This window comes from Vigna unguiculata, chromosome 7, assembly GCF_037176805.1.
Source record: "Vigna unguiculata cultivar grain cowpea cultivar isolate G323 ecotype 2 chromosome 7, ASM3717680v1, whole genome shotgun sequence".
NCBI classification, from domain to species: domain Eukaryota; kingdom Viridiplantae; phylum Streptophyta; class Magnoliopsida; order Fabales; family Fabaceae; genus Vigna; species Vigna unguiculata.
In genome coordinates, this window is record NC_140798.1 from 13,587,445 (window position 1) to 13,611,164 (window position 23,720).

Sequence of the window (23,720 nt, forward strand, 5' to 3'; positions counted from 1 at the left end):
TGACGTTTTTAAAATATATTAAAAAAATATTTAAAATACCAATACAGTGTATTTTCAATGCTCAATAGAGAATAATACCAAAAAACCAATAAAAAATATGAACTCGAAAATATGTTAAGTTTGTGTTAATATAAAAACAAAATAATGTGACTTTGATTAGGTAAAAGTCTTCATTAATTGTTTATAATCAAAGATGGATTGTCTAGGAATAGGTATGAATGATAATGAAATAAGGTTGTAATAATTATTTTAATTTAATCACTTAATTATATTCGGTGAGTTGAAAAGTGTAAACAATAACCTAAAGTTATGTTTAGAAAATGGAGAAGTGTAAGAAGATTGAAAAATGAAAAAAAAAAAAAAAAGGTTGTAGTAGATGAATATGCATATATTATAAGAAGCATGGGAAAGGTAAGAGCGTGAGATGTTGGGAGTAGAGAGACATTAAGAGCTTAACTTCCATACTCATAAAGTCATATAAGATCTCACTCTATCTTTTTCCATTCTCACACCACCCAACTCCTCCTTTCTTTAATACTCTCACTCTCTCACCTAAGCTATTTATTGTCTCCTTCTTTCAACCCTTTTTTTTTCTCTTTTGGAACACTTTTCTACCAAAATTATATCATTATTATTATTATTATTATTATTATTATTATTATTATTATTATTATTATTAACATTTTACGTTTAGGTTTCAACAAATTCGACTAAGGTCTGATCCTACAAATAGTATTTTGAAGATCTTGTCCCTTTGATGTTTTTTCATATAGTTGAAAACATGTATCACTGTCACAGCTCATCAAATTCAATAAAACTTGGCCTTCTGATTAAAATAATCACATGTCAAAAAATTAAAACTTAACCGATGCTAAATATTTCAAAATTGTATGCGTAGTGACGACAGGGTTCTTAATTTTGATATGGATTTTAAAATTTAAAAGTAATAGAGCCGAATACACGATACCCATTTCACACGATACCTGTTTTTATGTCTGTGCCGAAATTGATTTCAATATCACCAACTCATTTAACAAAATTCAGAAGAATGAGTTGATAACTCTATTATAGCATTTTTGTCATGTAGATAGATAAAATGTTACTCTTTTCTATTATAAGATAAAACCTACAAATATACAACCTTTTAAATATAATGTTACATTTTTATTAACTTAGTAAATAGAGTTCAATGGTCATGCTGTCAATTAGTTATCGTATTGATGTGAGTTTCACAATTGTTTTATATGGTGAATGTGTGATTTGTTCTATGTATTCAATGTACAATGTTTTTTTTTTGTGTATATACACATGCCAATGAGAATTTACTTCCGTATAATGCATAGTTGATTAGAAAAAATAATAATTTATTATATAAATCATATTTTGCACTTCATGAGAGACAAATCGTGTCAAATGATACTCTGATGTCAAGGTTTGATAATGATATTGTGCAAGAGAGGAAAATTGAAGAGTGGTAATTTTGTTGCGAAAACTTTGGAAGGGAGCTATCGTTGTTAATGTCAGCGGAGACTTGCCGACGACTCTGCCAACATACATAGACATGGACTCGTGGACTTGTAGTCAATGTGGATAGCAAACATTTTCACACTTCGGACATGTTATGCAGTTTTAGGGAAGAATAGGAAAAGCAATACTACGTAGTAGGTACCAACTACTAAAGGAACAAATATTGGATTACATAGGTCATAGGTCCAGCACCTCTTTGTCTTCTTTTCTGGAAGAATAGTGTACAACATTTTTTGTGTTGCTCCTCAACAGTTCAACACTTCCAACGTGTCTTTTCCTTCCTTCTGTGCACCTTGCTTGTCTCTTAGCATTATTCATAATTTTTAAGTTGGCATGTTGCAATCGGCATAAGGAATTCGATGAATCCCTGTATTACTAATCTCAAACCTGCGAATCTGAAATTTTAATGTATTTATCAACTATTAGTATGTCACGCTACAGGGTAGTATATATTGAAAAAGGGTATCTCTATTCATTCTTATGTGGTTCTATAACATGGTTTCCATTGATATAATTTGAATTTGAATTATATGAATACTAAACTTTAACACCTTTTTCTTTTGAAAATTACATGTGTTCATTAAATGCAGCGACAGGAAAAAAAGAAAGCAAAAAAGAAAAAGTTATATTATCACAATGCATATAGATCCACAAGAATTTATGGCGTGAAATCTGCACTGCTTTTAAAGCAATCAAATTATAATGCTTGTGGTTGAACATTGATTCAACTTGCAAGCTTACAACAAAATTAACATGCACTTCAAACTTTCAAGATTGACCTAGATCAGTTCGGTCTCAACTTTAAACCCCATCGTCAAATCTATCTTTTCCAAACTTTTTTCTTCGAGAACAAAATCAGTAGTAGTGATTAAAAATAATACATTTGTTTCATATTGCTTGTTCAAGTACAAAGTAAAAGTAACGAAACATGAAAAACCAGTACCTTGCAACCAGTGAAAAATGAACTCTTTAAATAAAGATTAAACATTAAAACTATACTTAATTTAAATATATGATTTTAAACCTCAAAATTATTAATTAAGATATATCACTAACTATAACCTTATGTGAAAACAGAACCCGGCTGGCAGAATTCAGTAGGCGAATAGATTTACAAAAGTATTGGACTTGGTGAATTCATTTCAGAAATCCATCCTTACGTACGTTCTGTCGTTCGATTGATGTATTTACTTATTCAGTTTAGATATCGACTCCTCTAAAATTAGCATGAACCATGGTAAAGCCAAAAATGCGTGAGGACCTCTCTTTTCTCCTTGGTACAACATAATAAAATCGATAACCTTTGAAAGACCCTTACTTTTGAGATTACGTGCAACTCAAAAATAGTTCTCAAATTGTAGAGGTGCAGCTTGCAGCCATGAAGCAACCATGCACGATGGTACTAGATTTTCTAAAGTAATGCACTGCATCACACTTCTATGAACAGTTTTTTATTAAGAGAAAAAAACTGTAGCATGGAGTCAATATGACATAAATAACAACTCAGTCAGCCCAGAAATGGAGTGACAAAAATCTCAAAAAGCTGCTGACCAAAATAATCGCATTAAATATAAAACATAAGCAACTGAACCAATGACAATGAGTCCTTATGGAAAACCATTTAATATAATCAAATAATGTAAATTACAATCGCACTGTATTCCACCACCAGCACTCACCAAAACTAACATTCATTGGCAGGGGAAAAAGAAGACAAAAAATATAGGAGAAAGGCGGGGAAAGAAAGAAACAAAATGAAAACCCACCTAAAAAAAATAATGCACACAATATACAAAATACACAACAATGAATAAAAAAAAAAAAAAAAAGGCATTCAAAGCCAACGAATTTTCATCTGAATGAACCACTAGACTTGAGTGGTATCAAGTGTTTTTCCTGTCCTTGCCTGTGAGATTCGATTTGCATAAATGGTGACCAACTTCAACTGTGTGCTGTTAAGCCCTTCCAAATATGGCAAAAATGCTTTCCCAAGCATGATATAAATGTCCACTAGACAGAAAACAACCGTCTGTACCACCCACCATTAACATAAATGAGAATAATGAAAGAGACCAGTTATGAAAATGGAGAAACATGAGAGCAAAAGCATGCGGACAACTTCTTGCAATCCTCCAATTCAAACAAACTTATCTTGCAAAGGAAGTCATATTAATCTTATCTGGTCCCTCTCAAGTACAAGTGTACTTTGGAGAATAAAATACATATATAGCCATTGATTGGAATATAATTGTGGCGATTTTCAAAGCTTAATAATTTATCACATGCTCAGTTATTCATTTAAAAACTTGAAACACTTGCATATATATCATCACATACTCCACTGTTGATTTTCTAATCAATGGAAAATATAACTGCTCTTCACCCTCTAAAGTATACCCTTTCACTGGAAAAGGGTTAAAAACATGTTAATCACCTCTTTTACATTATTACTTTTTCATGTTGAAAACAACTAAACTAATGCTCAATATCCAGACCTAGAAAACCAAAGAAAACAGCTTACTGACCAGATTTGCCACGTGAAATAAATGTTATTGGTAAGTGCAATATTTGTGTTTAACTACAGTTAATTGAAGAGCGAATTGTATGCTTAAGAGTATTGCAAGAGTAGAAGGTAAGAAACCCCGAAGGTTTTTGTTAGAAGAAGTTTGCTGTTGTCTTCAAGAATACTTGGAATACTCGGCAAAAAGCTTTTTTTTTTTGCTGTCACCTGTTAATCATATAGGGTCCTAGGGTGTAGCTTTTCCTATCAACCTGTTATTTCGAACATATGTGCTACTCACGGCTATTCTCATCATCAAAAGGGCTATTATTGCTATTCTCAAAAGACAAAATAGTATAACTTGTTTGCTACAGTCTCTTTCTTTGAAGAGACTCCTCTTTTTCTTCTTCCACGCACGTTGTTACTTTTGTTCAACAGGTCTTATTCCATTCATTGATTTTCTCTCCTAAAATTCCCAACTAGGCACAAGTTTGAGTCATTCTCCTACCAACTCCACACCCTTTACCACCTTCATCAACTCTCATTACTTACCAATGGAAAATACAAGGAGTTGGTCCAAGTGTATGGTGATTCTACCTTATGCCCTTCTCCATGCATGCATGACCTATCCAAACATATGTGATGAAGATTTGCATTGACCGTTTGTTTTTCAAAAAATTACACGACATCCTCACTATATTTGTAATTTTTGAGCAATCATTGATTGTCCCTTTGATATGTATATTTTCTCCATCTTTTGTCTTTTGTTCATATTCTAAGAAATATAAATGAAGCATTTGTTCATCCTGAACGGCGACATCACCATGATTATTGAAATGCAAGCTCTTGTAAACAGTGGCATGATAGTTGGTCCCTCGGAAAGGTAATTGGATGTCAATGGGTCTACATAGTCAAAGTAGGGCCCAATGGCCAACTGGATTGTCTTAAGGCTAGAAATGTAATCAAGGTGTATACTAAAAAATATGGACTTATTATCAAAATGCGTTTTCCTCTATGGTTAAGAATACTATTGCATGATTCTTCTAGGATCTGTTAGTCGTTCACCATTGGCCTCTCATCAATCAAATATAGAAAATGTTTATCTCCGTGGTGACTATATGGAGCAACCTATTGGCTTCATTACACAAGGGAGTGACTTAGTCTTTAAAGCCCATCAATTTCTCTATGGGATTAAAAAATCCCACAAGCTTGGTTTGGGAAATTTAATTACCTTGTGCAAATTCCAGACTAAAGTGTAGTGAGGCAAATCATTCAATTTTCTTTTGTCACACTTTTCCTAGTAAATGTCTTTGACTTAATCATGTATGTTGATGATGACAGTTATTAAAAAAAAAAAAACATACTGCCTAAAATTTCTCAGGTGGAAAGACATTTATGCAACCATTTCCAAACTAAAGTGGCTTAAAATATTGTGTCCTAAAGTGGCTCAATTAAAGGAAGGTATCATCTAGATATCTTCAAAGATATAGGACTAATTGAATGCAGGTCAATAAATAGCCATGTGGACCCTAATCATAAGTCAGACAAAACAAGGAGAACCTTTTCTAGATCCAAAGAGAAATATAGAAGACGTGTTGAGAAGCTCATTAAACTCATGATTACTAGACCTGACCTATTTTTTTCAGTTGGAGTTGTTAGTCAATTTGTGCAAGCCCCTCATTTCGATCACTGAATATTGTAACTCATTCTCAAGTACCAAAAGAAGGCTCCAAGACAAGGATTTTTTATGCACATTGTTAAGAAATAAATTTTAAGTCTAACTCAACTTTACAAAACCGGCTTATAATGTGAGATGTGCACCCACTTATATACTTTAAACCCACCTTATCTTTGGTATGTGGGATCTCCGACACCCCCACCTCACGTCAAGGCATATACTTCTCAAGCATAAGACTAGACATTAATGGATGGTCCAATAATGATCTGATAGCAGGTGGCACGATAGGCCCAACAAACTCTCATTAGGATAGGCTCTAACTCATGGCTTCAATACCATGTTAAAAAGTGGACTTTAAACCTAACTCAACCTTACAAAACCGAATTGTAAAATGAGGTTTACAGCCACTTATATACTTTAAACTCACATTATTTCTATTCGTTATGGGATCTCCAATAAGCATAAAGAAAATACCAAAATTTTGAGGTCATGTGATCTTGATTGGGCTGGGACCTCTATCTATAAAAGTTCCACTACTGGGTATTTGTATCTATTGGAAGGCAATATTTTTTTTCTTACAAGATCAAGAAACAAAATGTAGTTGCTCAATTTAGGCTTGAAGTTGAGTAAAAGGACATGGCTTCAATCACAAGCAAACTCGTGGCTCAAACAACTTCCCCAAGAATTGAAATTTTGGGATTCATCAAATGAAGTTGTATAGTGATAATCAAAGAGCACATCAAATTATCTCTAATTTTGTGTCCCAAGAAAATCAAACACAGAAATTGAATATTTTGGCCAAGTCTTTATAAGGAGACCTCAATTGAGTTCATAAGTTCCAAACTTGGTGAATACAATCTATATGCTTGAAAGGTCCCTTATCTTTATAATTTTTCTCGGATTTTTGTACTGTTTTGGGAAGATTTAAGTTGTAAACGAGAGTATTTAGCTTAGATTTAGCTTCATTAGTTTTTTAGACTAGTTTTGTGAAATTAGCTTAATTAAGCCTTTTTAGGGATACCGAGTTTAGTTTAGAGGATAGTATTTTAGATAGGTTGTTAATATTCTAGTTCGAGTAGACAGAGTTAGTAGTGATCCATATGGTAGAATATGTAGTATAAAGTAGAATTAATGTTCTTAGCTAATTAGTCTAGTTGGTTTAGATTTGTGTTTGTGTGCATTCTAATAATTGTGAGTTTAGAGTCAGTTTTGAAGCAAGTTAGTATTATGTCTAGTGAAGTTTTAGTGCTTAAATGAAATATGGCATAGTAGGTTGCCTAGTTTAGTGTCATTAGGTAGAGTCCTTAGCTTGAGTAACCTTAGTTTGAGTTTTGTAAGTCTAATGCAGCCAAAAGATGCAAAGTTAGCATTGAAATGATTATTGAAAGCAACCAAATCAGTCAAGCCTCATCAAATAATGCAAAGTTGACTTTTTCAGCATAGTTGACCAACAGTTGACTTTTTCCAATCTCTAATTCCAATTTGCACTTGCTTAGTTGACTAGTGTAGTTAAGTTTTAGCATACTAATTCTAATCTGATTTTTGTGGTTCTGCATGCAAGGGGGAGTGTGTGCGGAGGTTTTGGAGTTGTTCCTAACCTAAAAGAGGTTGTTGAGTTGGATGAACCATGATGAAGAGGTCAAAAGGATACCACACAAGCCTAGCACGTGAAAAGCTATTTGAGAAGTGGAGCTGAAGCTGCTATGAGTCTGTTGGCTTTGTTTACCCTCTACAACATGACAGGAGTTTGAAGAGTCCAAAGGAATAGAAACAATGTTGTCAAAATTGCGATTTTACTCGCAAACTCACACGATCCTGCGAGTTTTCACACCCCATGCCAGCTGGATCGGAAGTTCACTGAATCAGAGTGATCTTCTGAGTTTGTTCGCGAGATCAGAGGATCGTGCTCCCTGTCAATCTTTCATGGTGAGGTTGAAGATAGGTTCGAAAGGAGAAAAAATGGGATTAGGGTTTAACGACAACATATTTTATTAAAATACAGACCCCCACTTCATGTTTTAGTAAAAGACAGACCCGCTCCATGTTTTGGTAAAAACAGACCCGACCCAGCCCAAAACCCAACTTGTTTCCCTCCTTTTCTTTTAGGTTAGGTTAACTCTTTTTCAGCTCAAAAGAAAAACCAGTTTCACACCTTAAAAAAAGAAACTCATACGATACCCAAAGAGCTTCACCTGTCACGAACACTTTCTTCTCCTATTTTAATTGTTATGAACTCATTTTATGAATCATAATGAGTTGTTTTTATCATTTATATTATTTTAAACGATGTATCTATTTAAATAATATAATTTTTTTATCTAGTAGTAACTCTAATGAGTCGAGTTACGATCCTCGAGTTATGAGTTTTCATTCCCTTTCCGATCCACTTACTATCCTCGAGTTAGACAACAATGAATAGAAGGACTGACCTACACAAGCCAATGGCAGATGTTGGAATAAGGTTACCTAGGTTAAGGGTCAAAGTTAGAGTAGTTAGTATAGGTAATTAGTTAGTTTTGTTAGTTAGGAGTTAGGATGACTTGTAATAGGTTGTATTGGTTCTGGTACAATAGTTATATGCACGAAACATTCTCATACTAGGGACCAATCATCCATACACCATTAGAGATCCATTCATTCATCACCCACAAAGACACCATTTCTTCTATCATTCTGCTGCACTTTTCTACACTTTTTGGATCATTCTTGGAGCTTAAGACCGCATAGTAAGCTTAGCACCAAAGATTTTCCTTCTCAGTGAGTTTGCATTCCACTTCCACCGAACCATTGGTTGTAAGCATGTTTCTATTCAATAAAATTTGTGTATTCATTTTGTTTTCACCGATTAATGTTTCTGTTTTCCTGTTGCTTTGCTGATTTGAGTTCATGAAGCATGTTTAATTGACTGAGTTTTGTTGATTCGATACAACACTGAATTTGACCTGGAAACATGTCGAATTTCAAAGAATGCACAGTCATTCAACCTATGTCAAATGTCTTTTGATTAAGAATCAGCTAAAAACAAGCAATTCAAACTTAATTCATTAAGTTCATTTCATCAGAACCACACATACGCACACTATTCTATTCAATTTCAATTCGATTTTTGTTTTCAGTTGTTTTTGAGCTTTGTTTATTAGTTATGATAGTTTCGTAATGTTATTCGTGATTTGTTTGATGCATTTTCATGGTGAATTCGTGTTCAATTTAGTTAAATCTCCATTTGTGTTTCGCAGTAGTTATAGTTAATTAGGGTTCTTGATTTGGGATTTCGAGTTTTACCTAATCGTTTTGAATGATTCCAGTTTCTATAGTCAATTAAGATCATTTCTAACAATTTTGAATCACCAAATCGTCAATTCATCCATTACACATCCATATTCGTACCTGTCCTGCACTTTCATTCATGAACCTTCAGATACATTTTTCCAGTTTTTGATTTTCTAATTAGAACCTCTTGTTTTCATTTCCAGTAGTTTGAATTCAATTTATATAGTGCATTAGAGTTAGTTTAAGCATATAGATTAGGTTTTACATAGCTGCATTATGAAAATCCACATGTTAGTGCATTTAGAAGCATGAGTCTTGGTTACCACTGTTCGTAAATTCATCCAGTTTTATGAGATAATTTGCATTTTAGATTAATTTTAGTTTGTTTAATTACATAATTAGATTTCCTCCATTAACACAAAACACACTCAAAAATCAGTCAAATCCACTTTGTCTTTCCTAGGATTGATCTTTGGTTTCACACGATACTACACTAGTGAAGAATCAGTTTTGTATACACTTGAGGCGACTTAAAGTTTATCAATGCTCCAACTCAACAAGTGGAGTTAGAAGAAGTTTGTTATTGTCTTCTAGAATACTTCGTAGAGCTGTTTGTTTTTGTTTTTGCTATAGCCCGCCCATCAATCATATAGGGTCCCAGGGTGTAGGTTTTCTTATCAACCTTTTGTATACCACACTTGGATGGCTTTTTACATTAACTAGATCAGCTGGGAAGAGATCTCAAGCTTGATTCTTCTCTTAATTCATTATTCTAGATTGTTTTGATGCTTGCATTTCGTAATTTTGTGATTATTCTCTCCTAGTAATATTTTATTCACACTCTTCATTTATCCATCATTGCAGGGATGTTTGGAGTTTAATTTCGGCATTCTTCCACTTGAATGTGAGCAAATAGATTACAATAACAAAATAGGAGAAGATTGTTTGGTTCAAGCCAAGGATATATAAGTAACACCTTATACTCCCTAAAAATATCCATACCCAAGATATTCGAGTACACCATTTAACTATTTTTTTCCCCACAATATATTTGGTTAAGCTCCACCACTGGCCATGCCCAAACCTGATAGGGAGAAGATGATCGTGTTTAGTGTGCATGGGCACACCAAAACCTAACATGGCCACACAAAGTGATAAGTAATCAATATTGAGGTGTTTAAGCTTGCATATTGCCATGCTAGATATAAGCATGGCCATCCCAACAACTATCTAAAAATTATAAATAGCTAGATTCAATCAAAAGAAGGAACTTTTACTCCTGTGAGGATAGGGTTCGAGTTGAAATTTGGGGAATCAAGTCTTGATTCTCAATTTCTAATGAAGTTCACTAAACTATATTCTCCCAATTGCGCCTCTTTCTTCATGTGTATGGATAATTAGTTCTCAAGGTCAGGGGCTGCTGATGACTCCGAATCTATATTTCTAGTAATTCAGATTCTCTTGCATCTTGATTCCAGTTCATTTCTTTCAATTCATGTGATTGCTTCTCTCTTAATGCTTCTATGGCTTTTGATCACCAATAGATACATTCTATATTCAATCGCAATTTTGAAATTGGTTAGCGGATTAGAACTGGGACTAAATCACCATAGTCATTGATATACTAGGAATTTTTTCAACAGCAAATGTTTATTAAATATGTGAAAAGAAGGAAATTAATTCATGGATGCAAACAGAATATCTTAAGCACCTTGCGAACATCAGCACTCTGGTTTCCGAAAGCTTCAAACAAAGCAGGCAGAAAAGAGGGTAACTGAGCCATCAGTTCCTCTTGAGAGAGACGCCCCACAAGCTGAAAAAGTGTATAATATGAAGTTAAATATGATTATGTTCATGAAGCAAATTTAATTCTTGCACATAAATGGAAACTTCGTAAGTAGTACACCTCCAATATGATACAAATTAAATTCAATATGTTCTGGTTGTATGATTTATTCATTTCTACTATCACTAATTGATATGATATTATGTTTTTCCTGAGAATGAAAATGACAGACTAGGATATAGTCAATATAAAGTATGACATCACAATTGCCATTCATCAAGGAAAGAATCAGGGTATTTGTATTCAGGACAATTTTGATTTAAGTTTAAAATTAAAAGAAATGACACGTTTGCTGAAGTAAACAAGAGGTACCTAAGCTATATACATAATTTAAAGTAATCATATAAGTAGGATACTTCCAGGATATGGCTTTATAAGCAATAATATAAATATTGGATGAGTACAATAGGGATTATTTCCCTTTTATTAAGAACCGTGGCTTCACAGGTCAGTAACATAACAGAACAAGGTTTTCTAAGAAGTGTGTATATTAGAAAGTAGAGTTAATTAAAAATGAGGTTTTGCAGAAAGAAACCATCACATCGAGAAAAACTGAAAATTGATTCCTCAAGACAATACCTTTGTTAAGCAATTTATGCAAGTGACAAGAGTTTTCTCATCCTCAGTAACCAATAGAGGAACAATAACCTGAAACATTTCAAATTTTAACATCAGCTTTAACTTTATGCTGATAACACAAATCCCTGCGCCCTCCTCCAATCCAACTAAAGATTTTACAAGTAGTAAGGATGGACAAAGTAAAAAAATCAAGAAATGCATACACTTAAACATCTAAACGGATCATTCTGAGATAAAACACTGGTGAGGCAGTGCTCTGCTTCATTTGAGACCTGAAGAAGGGGTGACATTGCAGAGACTGATAAGAAAGCAACTATATAAAAAAACAAAAAAAGACAAAGTTGCCTACCTTGGGAAGAATATCCTTTGTAACATTAAGCAGCTTTTCAACAACGATCTCAACAGAAGTCTCCATGGCATCTTTCTGGAAAAAATACACAAATCAATAAAATAATCTCTTATTATGCTACGAAAAGAATATGAAGAGACATACATGCAGACAAAGTTTCAAGTACACACGCATGCGCGTGCGCACGCACACACACACACACACACACACACACACATATATATATATATAAGTGAGGACATAATCCAACAAAAGATGGCACAAAAATGGAGTACGAACCTGGTTTTTAAGCATTTCAACTATCAGAGACAGACCAAGTTCTCTGATTGAGGAATCTGAATCATCCAGCACGTCAAGCACAACTGTCAAAATCTGATTGAAGTACTGCAATTACACCATTTAACTATATAAATATACAGACGCTCACTGTTGTTTGATAAATTAGTGATTTCCTTCTTTCAATAATCAAAACTTCTCTAACTATTGATCTCACAGCTAATAGCAATCAAAGAATCAGAAGAACTCACTATTATACAACTGATTCTTTTTGGAGAAAATGTCATTGAATATTTTAGAATATAAAGACAAATAGCATTTTATAATACTAATATTAATCACCAAATAAATAAAAAGATATGACAATAAGAAACCATATTAGTTTTTTAATGAAGTTCATTAGATTAAATCTTTCATTTGAAGTACAATTGACAATCACATAATTTGGGGATAGGAAGGAGACAATTGTTAAATTAAAAGTACCAGAGTCCAAACCGAATGATCATTAGCTATAGACACTTCAACTAGCTGTTGAAGTGCAGTCCGCTTGCTCAAAATAGGGCTTCCAGCACCGTCACTGCATATCTACACAAAAATCAAAACTATATTTTAGTGAAAACAAATCGAAGACATAACACCCTTAATAAATTTAAAGAATAATCATTATAACATTAATCAAGTAGTGCTGTCTCTCTAAATAGGCTGACTGAACCAGAAAAATTTAAACGATAGTGCAAATACATAACTCTCTTAATAAATTTAAAGAATGATTATTACAACAACCAAATAGTGTTGTCTCACTAAATAGGCTGGCTGAACCAGCAACAATATTTGGTCACATAGTAATCAGCAACAATATTTGGTCATAACACCCATACAAAATGGTTCCACTACAGATCAACTAGACACCACTTGTTCTTACACCATGGCGTAGCTTGACAGCTTCACACAAGCTCTTGCCCATTATCTTTTAGTTTTGGATATGCTCCACCATCTTAGAGAGCTTTTCATTTCCAAACTGACTGCTTTCTCACAAAAATATAGGGTACTGTACACACTAACCTGGTGTGTGACATCATTAACTCAGCATAATGCTAGGTTTTGGGGTTTGTATCTTTTTTTCCCAAAGCGATTTTTGTTGACTTTTTAGGCTGATAAAGTTTTTGCTTTAAATATTTTTCTGATGTATATGTTGCTGCTCTTAGATGATACTTTACATAATTAACTACGCTTTTCATTCTAATGAATTTCTTTTTTCAAAAATAAAAATTACTGTACCAATCCATATACTAGTTGCATAACTCACCATATGAAGAATCTGAGGAATACTGGGTCCAGTGTCAGTCATGTAGTTTTCTTTCACACCTTCAACTGACTGATGATTATGGTTCAATTCAGAGGGATGTTCTTTGTCAAGTCCAAAGTCTTCAGCAATATTTAAATGTTCTGATGACATCAGACCATTAATATCCATATCAGATGATAGACCTTCAAAATTCATGCTACCATCCACATGTCCAACTTGGCTAGTTTGAAAGCCAAAGTTTTGACTCATTGAATTGACTGTGTAAGCAAGATCTTTAGTTTTTAAACCAAAAATACCACTATTAGAATCAGTATGTTCCTCAGATTCATCAGAAACTGCTTGGCCAAGATTGGCTTTAATCAGAGAGGAATCTTGGGAACTTGACTTCCTGCCACCATCACTATCCAGTGAACCACCTGAATACCTTCCAAGGTAATGAGCTTTCCTGGATAAACCAGTATATCCCTCTTCAGGTGATGCTCCAACTACATCAGATGGATCATAGGAAGATTTGGGGCGTCGCTCTTTCTTGTTCTGCAGATAATTCATTAAGTCTACTTCAATACGAGGGGTGCGCTGTTTAAGGGCTCGTCTCAAAGAATTTTGTTCGTCAACTGACAAACTAAGAATAAAATTCAAAACTGCAGATGAATCAAAGTGAGAGTACACAGATATGATGCATGTAATAGCAGCTTCTTTAAGTTTTGTATTTTTATCATGAACCAATGGAGCTAACTTGGAAAGCCATAATTTTAGAATGCCAATATTAGCAGCACCTTCCGGATTCATTGAATGCTTGTTAAAGGAACTTATTGCAAACTCAATAACAGCCAATTTTGCCTTTGGAGACCTTTGTTCATCTAGCGAGCGTAGCAGTGCAGGCAAGAGAGAATCTATGCTGTATGTTTTGCTAACCACTTCCAAATTCATTGAGCAGGCTTGCCTAACTAGCTCTTTGGGATCAATTAACCGAGAAAACACATGGGGTAACATCCGTTCCATGTAACCCTCAAAGGGCTTTCTACATGCCAGAATAATATCTGCAAGTGTGGAGAGAGCAGCCTGCGCAACTTTATGATGGGGATCATCCAAGTGCTGAAAAAACAACTTCATTACCTTCTCAAAATTCTGGACTATTTCTTGAATTCCCTTTTGACCTTGCTGCAACAAAGAGTGAAGATAATTAAAGGCAGCAACCCTAGCAGACCAATCAGAACCTGAGCTAAGTCCTTCACTCAGAGCTTCATGAAGAGATGCTGGTCCATCTGCATAAATTGACATCTCTCCAGGAGATAATTGGCTATCATCCAAACTCCTCCTGCTGCCAGCAGACACACGTCCAGCTACATTCTTTCTCAATAGTGGCCTCTGGAAATTAGGCACATAACTATTCTGTGAATCTCTAAAGTTGCCATCTCTGTAATGGGTATCCATATACTGCCTATCTACATTGGGGTTCATATATCGTCTAGTGTCCCTGATGTCACTATTTTCATCAACAGAACTTCTTTCTTGTAATTTCTCAGAAGGTCTCTTAATTGAGTATGATGAATATGCTGATAAAGGCTCAATACCAACATTAGTACTATATGCTAACCTACCAGAGTCTTTGGAAGCTTGAATTTGGGTAATTATGTCAGACAGACCCAAAGCACCATTGCGGTTACTACCTTTGTTGGCACCAGAAACAGTTGACTCAGTCATTAAAGAGCTAGTCAGATGATTAGATGCTGAGACAGCAGCAGGGAATGGTGGATCACGAGATGAGGGAGGGTCAACTCCTGCACTAGGGGCAATAAGAGATAAATTTAGCCGCTCACAAAAGTTTAAAAACATACCATTCCACTAATCACCATCATTTGTTGAATGGCTGGAAGTCCATAAAAATGAAGTGCAAAGAGTATGTATTTATTTAACAAGTAAACTTATTTGGTACCTAGATCCAAACTCGAAGACCGGAGAACTGATGTACCATGCTTATCCGACAGATCCAATCCCCTAAGCATGCTTTCAATAGCAGTGACCTTCTGTTTGCTTGCATGCAGCACACTTTCCAAACTGCGTTCAGTACCCTTGGCTTGTGAAAGAAAGCCAGAGGTAATAGAAGTCCCTGATGATAAACTTGAACTTCTATCCATTGCAACAATAGCAGAAGTTCCATAACCAGTTAGATTAGAGGGAGCTGAAGCTTGACTAGTTATTGATATCAATGCACCTCTATCACGTACAGAAGGTGATGCATGTCTCCTATGCATTCCTCCATCCTCTTCATTAATTAACTGCAAGTTATGTTCACGTTAAAGAAACAAACTAAGCAACAAAATAAAGGACAAACAACACCTTCGATTAAACATATACCCTTTGAATAGCAGGGTCAAAGGATGAAAACAGATGGCGGGAACGATCTGGCCAAGTCTTTGCAAACATTCTGTAACACATCCTTGCAGTTGACCGCACCTATAAAGTTTAATACTGTAATTATCTTTATGCACACAGCTTGGCACCAAAATGAAAAATGCCAAGTCAAAATACACTGACAAGATTCTGTTTTAAAGTAAACCCACATAACTTTTAATCAACAAATAATCAAAAGTGCATGAGAACTTTAGAACATCCAACCAAACATGATTACCACTGAAACAGAGTAATGTAGTAATTATGTCATTTTGGACACCGTTCCTTCAAAGGTTAAAAATTAATAGAATTTGCATAGCTAATGATAAATAATATATATATATATATATATGCATTCAGGATCCCAAAGTCATTGATTCCAAGTCCATAAGAAACAAGATGACTGAAGATGGTAGCAATTCATCTAAATCGCTCTTGAGAATACATCTTTTAGTACAGATATGTTGGTCAATTAATTATTTGACATCACATTAGCAAGAAATAAAATATAAAGAACTTCATACAACAATTAACAGATAAGCATAACAGGTTTGCTTCACCGTATGTTTTATTGTGCAAACTTTCAGAAATTTTATTGGGCAAAGCCAACCAACAATTTCTTAATAGCTAAGGAAAAAAGAGCAAACCTACAAAAAGCTAGCCTGAGTAGAAATATGTACAGTCAACACTGATCAAAGACATAAGCCTAGAATTATAGGGGTTACCTCACTCATTGCATCTGAAACACAACACCTTATCATATCCTCGTATAAATCAGCCGATCGTTGTATTTCTGCTTCATCAGGCCAATGTTCTAGTATCAAAAGAGCATAATCACAACACCTACAATGCAAAATTATGTTAATTAAAAACCAAAACTCTCACACATCTATCCCCAAAGTAGATAATCCATACCTTGCACGAAGTACAGCACTACGATCATTTTTTGCACAATCAGCTACCCGAGGAAGCACACGAGCAACTTTGCAGTTGCGCAACATCTGGGAAGTAGAGGATAAAAGTCACAACAGCACTCAAAGTCATATATGTGCAGAAAATTAATAAGCATACCAAATTACCGTTTTTATGCAGTTATCTGCAGATTCTGCAATTACGAGCACAGTAATCACAACTAGCTTCAGAAGGACCTGATTATCAGATAAAGAATAAGATTTTAGAAATATGCAAAAAATGATCATCATAAACATAAAGTTGAACTTACTGGTATGAACAATTCAGCACATGCTTCAAAATCACCCAAGAGGTCCTTTGACAAAAAGCATAATAGATGGCAAGCCTAGAATAAAGTAAATAGCAAACAGAAAGTATCCATGTGTTAGTAGTAAAATCTAAAAGAGATCGAGCATCAATAATCATGCTTACTTGCAATAAAGCATTCTAATCTAAGCTACACTACCCATTCAAACATGAGTGGAAAACTAAAATTTCAAGCCAATATTCTGGGCTTTAAGTGTGGGTAATGCTCTCAATCCCAACTACCTTGTCCGTAGTTTAAATTTCTCTACCAGTACAAGAAAAATTTTGACAACTTGGCCATAAAAGACCTGGCACCATATGCAAGCTAAAAGCATATTATGCCAAACTCAGAGTAGGGAACAGGGTGTTAGCTCAAGCATTATAAGGGATAGGAGTGTTTAAAGGACTTGAATAGATTTAAATTTTATAAAAACTGAACTAAACTACAAAACCAGTTTGCCTAAATTAACTGAACCAAAAAATAGTTCAAACAAACTAAAATATTTTTTAGCTTGCTTGACTACATTCTACATGTTTTTAACTGAACTACTTTTTTTCTTGAGAAATTGAAGTAATTTAATCATCTGAATTGCATTTATATTACACACAAGAGAAAACAGAATTATTGCTGTATTTCTTTAACTCAAATTCATAACAAGAATTCATTTACTAATGATGTATAGCCACCAACTTTTTATAGACAAATTGTATCTAATAGAGTAATATAAATATCAGAGTCTTTTAATATGGAAGGAAACAAATCATTAGTGAAAGGTAAAGTTTTCACCATATGAGCATAGAAGGTACTGCCATTTGTTCCAGACAGTGAAATGTAGTTATTAATCTATTAGAATACATTCTTAATGTTGAAACAACTTTTAACAAATCAATTCTATAACAGATAATTTTACTGTTAAAAAAATCATAGTTAAAAACTCACCTAAAAGAATGGATTACTTCAAGAAAAGGTAATGAATGGTTATATAAAGTTTGTTTTCAAATTTCATGATAATGTACGTAGCACACTGAACTATTCCCTCAGCAGTTAAGTTTCTAAAAATTGAACTGAAAAGTTCAGTTTAGTTTATAATAAAAAAGTTTCTAAAAATTGAACTGAAAAAGTTCAGTTTAGTTTATAATAAAAATATATCAGTTTTTTATAGTTTAGTTCAATTCAATTAATTATTATTTTGGTTCAATTTAGTTCTTTTGAACACCCTAAGAGGTATTTTGCCCATGTACCCAGCCGATATGGCATCTTAACGTCCTTCCTGAAAATAAAAGTTGCATCTCACTTAAAGTAAGATGGATAGCCATAACCAATGAAAATGTCAACGAACCTGCTTCACAATGCTAGACCTTCGATCTGACAATTGTGTACTTAAAGGCCCTACAAGCTGCTTCAGGAGTCCAAAGAAACATGGATAATCAGTAGCACCTGGAATGCAAAATATTTAAGAGATATTGATCATTCATGCCACAGACAAACAGAATAAGTTGCATTGGATTTTAACATCTCAGTGAAAATTACAATACAACAACAACCTAAAGTAACAGTAAAAAAACATTTTAAACAATAAAACAAAGTAGAGACTTCAAATAAATAATTGAAATGTAATCATGCCAACATTAAACTCTTACTAATTTACAATGCAACAACTGTTTAAGGCCCCCTTCCTTTCTGCAAATAGAATCTCAAAAACTCACAGCTTTAAGCTATTCATAGAGCTATACTTTATGGCCCCAAAATACAACTTTCAATCCATACTTAAATTAGAATTTGAGTCTAACTCAACACCATAAAACTTATTTGGAAAGTGAGGATGTCCAAAGCTTTATAAACTTTTTTGAAGTAATAATAGTATTCATTAAGGGATGTAAATAAGCTGAGAGCCAATGTCCCAATGGCTGCACAGTACAATGCCTCACTAAGGTTTTCTGATCAACCCCACCGTAAGTAGTCCTTTATGAGACATTAACAACTAACTCTAATAGGCCATAATTAATACAAGCTAAGGGAGTTATTAAGATGGCTTTCCAACAGTTTACAAGGATATTTATTTCCATTATTTGATGTAATAGTTCAGTTTAACACAAACTCATTGAATTCACCGCTACAAGCAAAAGCTATACCAAAATTCAAGAAAGATCACCATAAACAACCTTCATAATGACATCATGTTAAAGATATACCTACAACAAATGTTCTTTCCCTTTGAAACAAAATTAGATAAAAGATTTCACGATTGGATTCTAAGTACATAAAATTAAGTACATATATATTATTTACTCCTGAAAAGAGGATGGAAAATACCAACCTCCCAAAACAAGACCTTCAATTCTTTGCATGGCAGCAATACGAATTGACCAGTCCTTTTCTGGTACAAGGGTAGCAGCAATCTTATCGATTTCTCTGATTAACTCCTTCTCTGAATACACCTTGATGGGGTCTATGACTTTCACTGTAACATCACCTTCTCCTGTCATTTATATTTAATACAAGAAAATGAGTATTATGTTAGAATATGACAAATATATTATTATGTTCATTATAAGAATAATATAGAGTATATCTTGTGATATGTTTCCCTGTTTAGCTAATTTAGCTAGTGCTGTAATCCAGTATTAGAGTAAGGGTAAGTACTTTATGTTTTTTTATCATATTCAACAGTAATATTCAAAGTCTTTATTCTCCCTGCTTCCACCCAATGATCATGCGAGCTAAACATGTGAAATAGCCCAAAACATGCTACCTAAAATATCCCAAAAGTTCTGATAACTGATAAAGAAAAAATTTGGAAATCACCACATATTGTTGATTGGAATAGCATCTTTATAATCAAAATTTGAAACTTTATCAATTCCAGCATGATCGAAATGTTCTGTTTGATAATATCACATAAAGTACATCAAACTATTATAAATGAAAGCAAAATTTCTTATGCAAAACATAAATCTGTTATTCCTTGACTTCAAACTAAAGTTTAAACATACGATCAAGTAAAAAAGGAATATAAAGAACAATTAAAGTGCAATTATAAGGCATGTAGGCAATAACAAAGCAAATATGCAGGAGAGAAGAAAAATTTATAGATAAGGTATAAGCCATACTACAAAAAAATACATTGATATTAAATTACAAAATAAATATTTTGCAATCCAAAAACTATAAATATTCTAACCTCCAAAAAGAGAGCTCTCCCTTGATGAACTTTTAGCCTTTGGACTACTTTTTTTGGGATTAACACCCACAGGCTTGATTTCCCCAGCAATATAACCACTAGCAATACCATCTGAAGATTGAACTTTTGGTTGAATTCCCTCAAGTCTGGCATTAATAGCTTTCACCTGAAATCATTGTGATTCCAAGAAAAAAGAAAATTAAAGTCTCATAGTAGTTGATATGAAAATGTTAAAGGATCTTCAATATCTAAATTACAGAAGTGAAACACAGACATTCATGAGTACAACATATTAAAGATAAAAGTTAATGCTACCAGAGAAGAAGGGAGATTGTGGCGCTGAAGTTCATCACGAAACTGGGACCCAGCTTGTGCATACATCTCCTGTAAGAGAAGAGACATAATTTTAAAGGAATGCCTGAGATCCTTCTTAAATTTTAAACTGCTAACCACTATGCTTAAGTATACATATAATATTATTCAAGGCCTAATTTATCATGATACCAATATCAATCTCCTAGTCAATTAAACATTAAAAAAAACTAATCCATTTATACATAATTGTTGATACTTGAAATAAAACAGCACTCCGAACTCTCAAAGAACAAGGTTGCATCAATTCTTAAATTTTAAGCCATGTAAAGTTGGCAAGATGCAGGAGTTGAAAAGTATATAAGCATCCAAACCCAAGCACTTGAAACACCCCCCCTCCTTAAAAGCTAGATGCAATGGGGGAAGAATCAGGCCACTTAAGCACTCCACCAAACATTTGATATTATTTGTAGGACAGAGGCACTCAATAATATCCAAGTCCCTGTTGTAGTATCACACTGAGATCTGATACAAACATGTAAGCCAGTTCAAGCAATATAAAATGGCAAGACATACTTACCTCAATGCACAAAATAGCAGCTTCCCTAACAGCGGGATTCAGATCATTAAGCAACTGCAGAATCTGATATTGATCAATTTTGAAAAGGAGTTAGTATCACGTTCATGAAATATTGAATAACTAAAGCACATATATTGCTTGTAGAGAAATTCAATGAACATACAGGAGGAAGAATAGCACGTTGAAGAGGAAGCTCGGTTGCTGAAAATAGACCAATAGCAGAAGTCACAGTTCGTGCAAATTCCTCTCTGATTCTCCAGCTTTTGCACGTCCAAGCAAAGGACCCTGCTCTTTCAACAATTATTGTGGGAGATGAAACCTGAAAATAATAGTAATAAAATATAAAAGGAAAATCAACCAAACACAGAATTTAAATCTGCAACAAAATCAGACAATGGGAACATTAATATTTCTTCAAATTTGAATGGATATAAATAAATACCAAAACTTAAAACAGAATCATTGTAAAGTACTGAAGATTTTGCTGTTAGGGTAAACACAGAATTGTATTCCAATTTACAAAAGAAACATTCAAGGTACAATAAGGGCATACAGATAAATATATTCTGACTTGAAATTTACATGGATTAGCCATGCAAGACTCCATTTGTTTGGCAATATATTATAATAACCAAATGCCAACACCGACATTTTGCAATGAGTCAAGAAATATGTTCAATGCATAGCAATCACCAACTCTAATAGCTTCCAGCTTAACTTGTTAATTGTTATACTATCCTCATGCATAGGTTATTTTAAAAAGTATGATTTGTCTATTGCATTTAATATTGTTGAGTGTTAAATTAATATTGTGCACAATGAACTTCAATGCATATAAACATGTCAATGTTTGGAAGAGCTTATTCATTTTAGCTTATTTCAACACGCTATATTTCAATCTTGTCAAAATAAACTATTTTTAGTTTATATAGACAAAAGTTACAGGACTCAAATTATCACTGACAGTAGCAACTATCATGTCATTGAAATTCACTCACATGTAACTGTCAGCACCACAAGCTTGAATATGGTTTGGCTCATTAACAAAATAACCGAATGTTATAAATCTCATGTTCAGGATCTTTCATCCATCGAACGACCTACTAGGATAACATAAGGAAGCTATGACACTGGCATTGGACTCCAATGACACTAAAACAAAAACGCTATATGATCACAACAAACACTTGAGAGATCCTCCAGTTAAGCGCAAAATTCTGATCAAAGATCTAGTGATATATTTAGAAGTCAAGGAAGAGTCAATAAACGAGTACTAACCTCAAATCCAAGCAATCAATTATCCCCACTCATCAGATTTTTCTTGCCAGAAATGAAGAGTGAAACGTTCATGCACAATTGCTAAGATTTAAATACCACGTGCTTCCCCTTCGTACACTCAAAGTCTTATTCCCCGATCTCACTTTTTCAACCGACAACCAACTTTATCAATTAATTATTATTCGCTCTCACCTCTATTCACTCATGGCACTAACTTTTCACTTTCCTTATAACAGATTCGAGATTCTCTACTTAGCAAAAACCTCAGTTACCAGACTCTCTTCCTTCCGAGGTTTCGCACTCACGATTCACTGAAAGATACAGATACATAAATAAAAATTCCAGGAATCGAAGCTATTTACCTCCATGAGAGTGAGCAAGAGGCGTCTGGCGGCGTCGCGGACGGGCTGTTTGGCGTCACCTAACCGTTCAACGACGGCAGGAACGAGCGCATTGAAGTGGAGCTTGAAGTGGTCGCCAGCGCGGACGGCGGCGGAGTCGAGCGCCTGAAGCGCGCCCTGCGAGACCTTGAAGCTGCTGTCCTTCAAGAGATCCAGGCAGCATTCGACGAGCGAGGTGACTTCGGCGGAACTTAGGCTCCTCCTAGAAGCTTCGAGAACCTCGTGGAGGCGCTCCACGCCGGCCATCCTCTCCTTGGCGTCCTTGGCGCGTGCGAGCTCAAGCGCTTCCTCCATCGCGCAGCGTTCGGATCTGGCGTGGCCACGTGTAGATCTGAAATAACCGTTCCCGGATTCACCACCGCATGGAGATCAGTATCGGTGCCGAGAAGCTGCGAAATGCAGATGAAATGAAAATGCAAGAGTAAATAAATGCGAAAGCGAATGCGGGAGTTAGGAGTTAAGAGTGAGATGGTGGATTGAGGAGTGAAATTGAGAGAAGTGGTTGCGGTAGGAGAGAGAAAGAGAGTGGAGGGAAGGAGTGGGGACTGGAATTGACGGAGGTGGTGGTGGAAGATGATGACTCAGAGAAGAAATGAAAATTATTTGAAAACTATGTTTATGGGTTTCTTCCGCTTGCAAAATTAACCATTCGCCTTCTTATAATTTACCATCTATACCACTGTTCACTGCTGAGTTGGATTGCTTTTAATTTTTACCTTTTTTACTATTTTTATATTAAGGTAAAGACAAAATGTAAAACAGGAAAACACCTAGCTCTTCATTCACTAATCTCCTTTTAGTTGTACATATTATGTCAAGAGTGTTGTATTATTGAAGTTAATTTAGTTAGGATGGGACTTCTAAAATAGTACAGAACATGGTGAAATCTTCATAGATACCGACCATTTTAAAAAAACTGAAATCATATCTACGAAGACATCAGTTAATATATATATATATATATATATATATATATATATATATA

General features: G+C 34.4%; 1 protein-coding gene across 1 annotated transcript; it reads right to left on the minus strand.

Annotated features, from left to right (window-relative positions):
- Positions 1-3,134: 3,134 nt before the first annotated feature.
- Positions 3,135-23,357, minus strand: LOC114189722 (CLIP-associated protein-like). Its single transcript, XM_028078380.2, has 21 exons — positions 22,697-23,357; positions 21,220-21,375; positions 21,057-21,119; positions 20,480-20,548; positions 20,165-20,330; positions 19,301-19,462; positions 18,323-18,420; positions 16,948-17,022; positions 16,805-16,873; positions 16,641-16,726; positions 16,451-16,568; positions 15,690-15,788; positions 15,268-15,610; positions 13,332-15,112; positions 12,509-12,610; positions 12,029-12,133; positions 11,750-11,824; positions 11,604-11,672; positions 11,401-11,469; positions 10,687-10,788; positions 3,135-3,556 (listed from the first exon to the last, which is right to left on the minus strand). The coding sequence occupies exons 1-21, from the start codon at positions 23,027-23,029 to the stop codon at positions 3,395-3,397; spliced, it is 4,302 nt and encodes a 1,433-aa protein (XP_027934181.2). The 5' UTR covers positions 23,030-23,357; the 3' UTR covers positions 3,135-3,394.
- Positions 23,358-23,720: the final 363 nt, after the last annotated feature.